The sequence below is a fragment of the Mus pahari genome, chromosome 4 (genome assembly GCF_900095145.1).
Source record: "Mus pahari chromosome 4, PAHARI_EIJ_v1.1, whole genome shotgun sequence".
Taxonomy (NCBI): Eukaryota; Metazoa; Chordata; class Mammalia; order Rodentia; family Muridae; genus Mus; species Mus pahari.
Window position 1 is genome coordinate 22938752 of NC_034593.1, and position 7476 is coordinate 22946227.

Genomic DNA, 7476 nt, shown 5'->3' on the forward strand with positions numbered 1-7476 from the left:
TCTTTCTCTTTCTCTTTCTCTTTCTCTTTCTCTTTCTCTTTCTCTTTCTCTTTCTCTTTCTCTTTCTCTTTCTCTTTCTCTTTCTCTTTCTCTTTCTCTCTCTTTGAAGCAGGGTCTCACTGGCCTGGAATTCACCATTTAGGCCAGGATGGCTCCAGCAAAGCATGCCTCACTAGCCTGAAGCTAACCAGTTAATTACACCAGGCTGTCTGGCTGACCAGCAAGCCCTGGAATCTCCCTGTCGCCTCTTTTCCAGCACTGGGGTAACAGCACACACCACTGTGGGTTCGGGGGGGTTGAATTCATGTCCTCATGCTTCAACGCAAGCCTGTAACCACCTGAGCCATCTCCCTGTGCCCAGCTCTTGGTCTTTACTGAAGTTTTAAGATTTCATAACAGGAGGATTAATCTTTGGTAAAACTTCATTTTCCTGTTAACTCCTAGGTGTGTTGTTATTTCTCCTGACAATTTTCACACTGGCTTAAAAAGCAGCTGTCTTTTTTTTTAAAAAAAAAAAAACAAAACTTTTTATTGATTCTCTATGAATTTCACATCATGTACCACAATTCTGCTCAGTCCCCCATCCCTTCATATCGACCCTCCACTCCTGCAACCCCCTCCCACCACAGAAACTAAAACAAACAAACAACAACATTAAAACCGCCTTGCCATGGAAGCTGTGGTGTACGTCTCTGTCCACACACCTTTACTTGGAAATCTTCATTGCAACGAGTTATTGCCCTGGCTCGAGGGCTCTGGCTTCGGCTACACCATCAATACTGGGGCCTCACTGGGAGCCGCTCAGATATCCTGCTGTTGTTCTGTGTCATCAAGACCCTGCAGCTTTGGATCAAGGCAGTTGTTCTTGAACAATTATTTTAACTTTACCCCAATGGCAAGAACAGATAATATATTAATGTATTTAAAAGTACCACAAAAAAAAAATCATGTCAATTTTCTTCCCTTTATTAGAAGTGTTCGCAGAGATGATATTGTAGCCTAGAGCCCAGTCATTTTTCTCTCTTTAACATGCAACTTTAATCCATTTTCTAATCTGGGTTATTTTTGAATAGAAACTAAAAGACATGTTTCAATGTGAAATCAATTCTGGAGACGGAATCGACCATCAGGGTTCTGCACTGACTGTCACAACTGTGAGCCAAGCAGTCCATTAAGTCCTAGAAAGGTACCCCAACTTTACAGATACAACCATCACTTACCAGAAGCCATCAGCTGCACACGTGAGCGCAGAACGAGCTAAGATGCTAGGTGTGTTGAATTAAAGAACAGAAATAACTTTTTTTTTTGCAGTGTTTCTGCCCTCCTACATTTTGTGGCTAAATATTAGATATACAGAGGCATGAAATCAAAGTCATTTTCTTTTAAATCTTGTCTTCAAAAGGTCACCCAAACTTCTTCAGATATTTACGTTATTCATTTTCATGCAGTTCAACACTGACAGGAGAAATATTCTAGAACAAAGCAGTGCTGATAGAGACTTTTTAAACTAGTTTTCCTACAAATAAGCCCTTAATTGATAAATTGGTGGATACATTACTTCACCTCTTATTTTAAGAATTAACTCATGGGAATACCCTACGCTTAGTTTCCAGCTCCTTATACGTGTCCTAAGCAAATGGTACTATTAATTCTCAGTAATTAATTATAATTAATTCATTGTCATAGGTTCTCTGCCCTTCAGATTTGGCGCAGTAAAGTTTTGCTTGGATTCTCAGTAACCTGCTGGGGCATGCAAACATTCTTGCTTGGGTCCTCTTTTTAAAGTTTTTCTCATGTAAGCTACAAGAAACATTATTCGAAGTAGAAATACAATTTGAGGTTATGACTCTCAAGAATCACTGTGGATTTATGGTGCCGGTTCCACCTGTTTTAAAGAGATTCTGTGTCTCAAAACAAGTGCAGCCTGAGATAGAAGTGAGTTGCCTTTAATTTCCCTGAAATAGACTGAACTTTTGCAAGTTGTGGGTGAAGGCACATAGAGAGTGTGTGGTGTAGCACAGCCTCTCTCAGGATAATTCCAAATATTCTTTAACTCAGGAATTTGCATTCTCAAATTCTGCCTAATGATAGTTAAGAAAAAAAAACACCAACTGTTACATATTATGTATAAATTACGTTCGTTGTGATATTGCCCATCATCATAAGAAATTGGACACCACACAAGTGGCCATCATAAAATAATTGGTTACAGAAACTGTACATGCTGGGAATTTCAGCAACCATTAAAAATGATGTAAGTCTACATTTGCTTGAATACAGAGAGGACAACTGAATGATGTTAACATTATTAAACCAAGTGGTCAGCATTTTGGTTAATTTTCTCTCAAATAATATGCCTTCTTTAATAACAAATGGACCTTTTGAAATTAAAATTATTACAGGTGCCACAAAAAACAAACAAACAAACAAACAAACAAAAAAACAGAGTACAGGCAGTCAGGGGAAAATGGTGGGACAGTCCGAGGCTCTGCAGCCTCACCTGCAGTGGTGGGACAGTCCTAGGCTCTGCAGCCTCACCTGCAGTGGTGGGACAGTCTTAGGCTGCCCAGCCTCATCTGCAGGATCAGAGACGGGAACTATGGAAAGTTTGACCTTGTTCTGAATCATAAAGCATTGCAGCTGCCTTGTCCAGCTTCCATGGAATGACGCTTACTTTATCTTATTGTATTTTATTTTGTCAAGTTTGGTTGTTCTCTCTTAGAACCCTGCTCTTGTCTAATGAGAGTCAGAAAAGGACTGGATCCAGAGGGAAGGGGAGGACTGGGAAGAGTAAAGGGAGGGAAACTATAGTCAGAATATATTGTATGAGAAAACAATTCAATAAAATGAATAATATCAACTTTTTCAAGTCACATCTGGAGTTGGTAACAAGAGGATATAAGGGCAAAGCTCCCTGGCCACAGCCATCTCTCCCTCCCAACACATGCTCTCTTTGTGACGAGGATAACTCATTCTTTTGCCAGGGCTGACCATCTCTTCCTTTTCAGTCTTTCCAACATTAAAGGATTGCCATGGTTTTCTTACTCATCTCTGTATCCAAGAGTTGAGCATGGGGCTTGCCCCAAGAGATGGGAAGGAAGATGAAAGGGAAGAGTAAGATCAGAAGGAGTTGGGGAGCTTGGGGAGAGAAGATTAAGCAGAGAGGGAAAAGAAAGGTCACTCCAGAAGTCAAGACTCCTGGAGTCCCTAGGGCCTGGTTGAGGTACCAGTGTTATCTCTTACCTGCTGTATGAACTAAACAGATTTTTATAATCTCTCCCACTTAAGTTCCTTTATCTGTGAAACAGGCATGATTACAATTGCCTTTCCATAGAGTTCTGTACCTTTAGTGAACTAGTTCTCAGGCCAATGTTTGGGTGTAACCTTCATGGTCAAGGATCTGGCCATCTTAGGCCACACTACAAGGATGCTTTTAGAAAAAAAACTGAAGTTTTAATGGGTTTAATGGCTTCCTTTGCAAAAGATCTCTGTCCTTGTTATTGAGCTGCCTCGCTGTTACTGCTGGGAAATTCTGACCGCAATCACTGACTTCGATGGTTCTTGTGTTTCAGGCTTGTCCTGGGCTATCTTTCTGACCCAAGTGAGGACATTCAGGATCCTGTGAGTGACAAATTCTTTAAGGAGATTTGGGTTTCAACAGCAGCTAGAAATGCTACCATATATGATAAGGTGAGGTATATTTACCCCTCCCCCTGCCTTTCTTTATCCTCATGATGGCTTTATTGATACAGATAGACTATAATTAGTATAAAAGAATCAATATATCTCTGTGTTATAAAACCATCTCTCTGTAGACATTGAAAAACAGAGAACAAAGGGCTAAGGACATGGCTCAGTGGCCAGGCATGTGTCCAGCATGCACAAAGCCCTAGGTTCAGTCCCCAGCACCGACCTTCTTCCCCCCAAATAAAAGACCAAAAGTTTTATAAAGCTTATTTTGAAGAGGCATTAGTGACACCCTGTCCTCCATAAGATGCAGAGCCCTCATCAAACACATCAGGGGTGGGACAGATGACCAACCAGTCTGAGAAGACATTTAGGGACAAAGGGAAGGTAGACAGGATCCAAAGAAAGCACACCTGTGCCCAACCCATCTCAGCTGGTGCTCAGTGGTGTACCAGTGTGCTGTGGCTGTCTGAGCCTTCCCCTCATCCTGTGGTTATTAAAGAGTTAAGTATTTGAGGGGGGAATAGGTTACCTCAGGAATAAGCTAGGTTTGTTGGCCATCTGTGGGAAGAACGTGTCCTCCTCTGGGTACCCCAGAGCCCTCTTTCTGTACAGATGTGTGGTCTCCTTGGTAAGACAGGACAGTTATTCACATTTCTTTATATTCAACCTGTAGACTCCAGGTTATGGTCAAGCAGGTCATGTGCCAACAGCGAATTACAAATATACACCCTTGTTCAGCCCCTAAAATAGGGGAGAAACAGAAAACATTTTGGTCATAATGGGATCAAGCTGGACATGACACTGTGGGATTTTGTGTCTTAGGCACAGGGATGATGTTGATTTTGTAGGTACCTGTCCTTGTTTTGATGCAACACCTACTGAGATTCCCCAGGATTAAGTGATCTGATATCTGAACCATATATCAGTTAGCAATGGGTTACACATACAAACACTAAACGTGTTGACATATGTGTCTTTCAAAATGAAAAGTTAGAGAAAACAGAACTTGCAGTTTTCCCCTTTGACAAGAATCTCCAGTGAAATTCGAGTAGGGCTATTGTTTTAAAATTTCCTCCTAAGCAAGTGCTCCTTACAACTGTCTTGACTTTATTCTGTGGATAATAGCACTGGGATAAGAGTGTGGGAGTGGCCTTTTAAAATGGAAACAGATGAACAGTGTTTTAGCAAAGAAAACCTGCAACTGAGGTTGGTTGGGTTGGTTGAAACCAGGACTTACTACATAGCTCAAGCTAGTCTTACACTTATAATTCTCCTGCCCCAGTTCCCATGTGCAGGATTACAGGCATGGGTAACTCCACCAAGATGTAAACAGTAACCCATTCGGCTGGTGCTTTGACATAAAATGAATGTTTCACAAAACAGAGATTTTGCCTGTTGGAATGATTATCTTCCGTAAAGAACCTGGGCTTGCTCTGAAGCAAGTGGCTCAGCTTCCAATTTGTATCTTAACAGGTCTTCCGGTGCCTTCCCAATGATGAAGTACACAATTTAATCCAGTTGCGGGATTTTATAAACAAGCCCATAATAGCAAAAGAGGATCGCCTTCGTGCCGAGGAAGAATTGAGGAAGATCCGTGGGTTCTTGGTGCAGTTCCCCTTCTATTTCTTATCAGAAGAAAACCTGCTGCCTTCCGTTGGAACCAAAGAAGCCATTGTGCCTATGGAGGTTTGGACTTAAACCGTTTGCAATTGAGGGTCTTCTAACCTGAAGACCACAGTTCATATATGTTCACTTCTAAGGACTTCACAGCCTGAGTTGGGCCTGATGCCTCCTGTCACCAACCCACTGGACTCCTTCAGAGTGGCTGGATGTGACAGTGGTCACACTGATGTAAAGATGCTGAACATAGCAGATCTTCATCATTCCCCCTACTTGTCCTTGAGAAAAGCCGCTACATTCTTGTTGATAGCATATGCTCAAATAATACCAAACACAGACACAAATTATGTCATGTACTTCAAAACCCATTTCCTTTGCTAACAAGAATCTGCTTGTGACTGTGATCCATCCAAGTTGCCAAAAGTTGCCTGAACGCTCTTGTTTTTCTCTGATGTTCATCTATGCAGCTGGGGCTCACCTTGTCCTCCATACAACACTGTTTAAGAGATTGCTTATCAATGAAAGATGTTGGAGAGCTGCTTTGATGGACCTCAAGGATCTAGATGATGCCTGGACCCAACCTGGTCCTGATGTGAGCGTATCTACCAAGCCAAGACATTGTTCTCTCTTCTTTTTCAGTCACTGTAGGGACAGAACAGGCTTTGCCTACCTACCTACACTAGGCACCTCTGAGGACATCAATACTGTATCTTAATAACAGGAAGGCATTAAATCCTAATACTGAAGAAGGATTTCCCTCTGTTCCCAAAGATACTGCCCAGCTGTGTCCTTGTCATCTGATAACATTTGTCAACATGTGCAGCATATGTCAATACATTGTAACCAGATAAGCACAGATGGGACCTCCAAGATGTCAGTGGGAATCCAGTTCGGATAAAGGACAAGATTTCTGACTCTCTGAAGAATCCCTGTCCTCCTTAACCACTGAATTGATAGAAAAAAAGTTGATTTCTCCATTATAAGTCCAGTGGATGTAATTTGTCTTTCAAATGAATCAGAGGCTTTATAATGCCCTTTACCTAAGAAACATGAGTCTAACCTTATTTACCCTCCAGTTTTCCACTATACCTTCTTTAGGGGAAAAAGCAATTGATTATACAATATCTCAACTTTGCTTGAACTGTTAACTATATTGTATCATTCCAACATAGCTTCCAAAGAAGCTGCAATAATAATTCACATTGTTCCAATCTGAAATGTGGATATCCACTTTCCCTCTCAGCTGGTATTGTGCCCTTTGTAGACCAAATTTCAGAGTTCCACTTGCATCCTGGGAGTGTCTAGGGGTTCCTGGGAGCCTGGGACTTGTGCATGTGAGGTGTCTATGTGATTGTAAGCAAAAGGGATTGCTGGAGTAAAATTTCCTTTGATGTGCTCTTCAAAGCAACTCCCAACCCATGTTTTCATGAATAAATATGCTGGTGTAAAATATGACACAGGACCACAAAGCCAGTGATATAGGTAACAGAGTGACAGTTATATCCAAGGGAAGATGTGTCATCCCTAACTAAGGAGCATTGTACAAATGAGCTAGGATTTGTAATCCACAATGGAAATTAACATGTTTTTATGAATAAATAACTTATTTCTTATATGGCCAAGGATGGTGAAATCATTTCATTTTGTAGTTATAGTGAATAAGACACTTTATGCAGATAAAGATCTGATTATATTTAAAACATTCAATGTATGTGGAGTACCTGAAGGCTTACTGTATTTTATTTTATTTTTTAAAACAAACTTAAAGCAGTAAAAAAAAAAAATGGTTCTTGATTTTGTGCAAAATGTTCTCATCAGACCATAAAGGGCTGGCACAGATTTATAATAAATCATTTACACTAACCCTCCCCATTGTACAGCAGAGGAAACAGAACATTGGGGGGAATAATGATGTAGGCCTGCCCATCAGATGTGCAACAGACTGCTGCATCCAGTGTTAATCTCTCTTTACGTCATTATTACCCCAGACGAAGGACATGGAGGTTTCAGACAGGGCCTCTTCTGCTCTTTCCAATCCTGCGATCTGTGTTTCTTTGTCTCCACTACTAAAATGGTACCCAGACATGGCAGAGACTTCATAGGTTGTTTAGTTTGTCTTCAGACTCTGAAACAGTGCCCAGTGCAAAGGACATGCCAGTAAATGTT

At 41.1% G+C, this 7476-nt stretch overlaps 1 protein-coding gene across 4 annotated transcripts in view; it reads left to right on the top strand.

Moving 5' to 3' along the window:
* The window catches only part of Pld1 (phospholipase D1), a 185426-nt gene extending 178514 nt beyond the window's left edge, over positions 1–6912 (top strand). For all 4 annotated transcript variants that reach the window (XM_029537928.1, XM_029537927.1, XM_029537929.1 and 1 more), the window contains 2 exons: positions 3573–3690; positions 5164–6912. In XM_029537928.1, the coding sequence (XP_029393788.1) occupies positions 3573–3690; positions 5164–5388 (343 nt within the window). In that variant the 3' untranslated portion in view covers positions 5389–6912. The remainder of the gene's footprint in view (positions 1–3572; positions 3691–5163) is intronic.
* Positions 6913–7476: the final 564 nt, after the last annotated feature.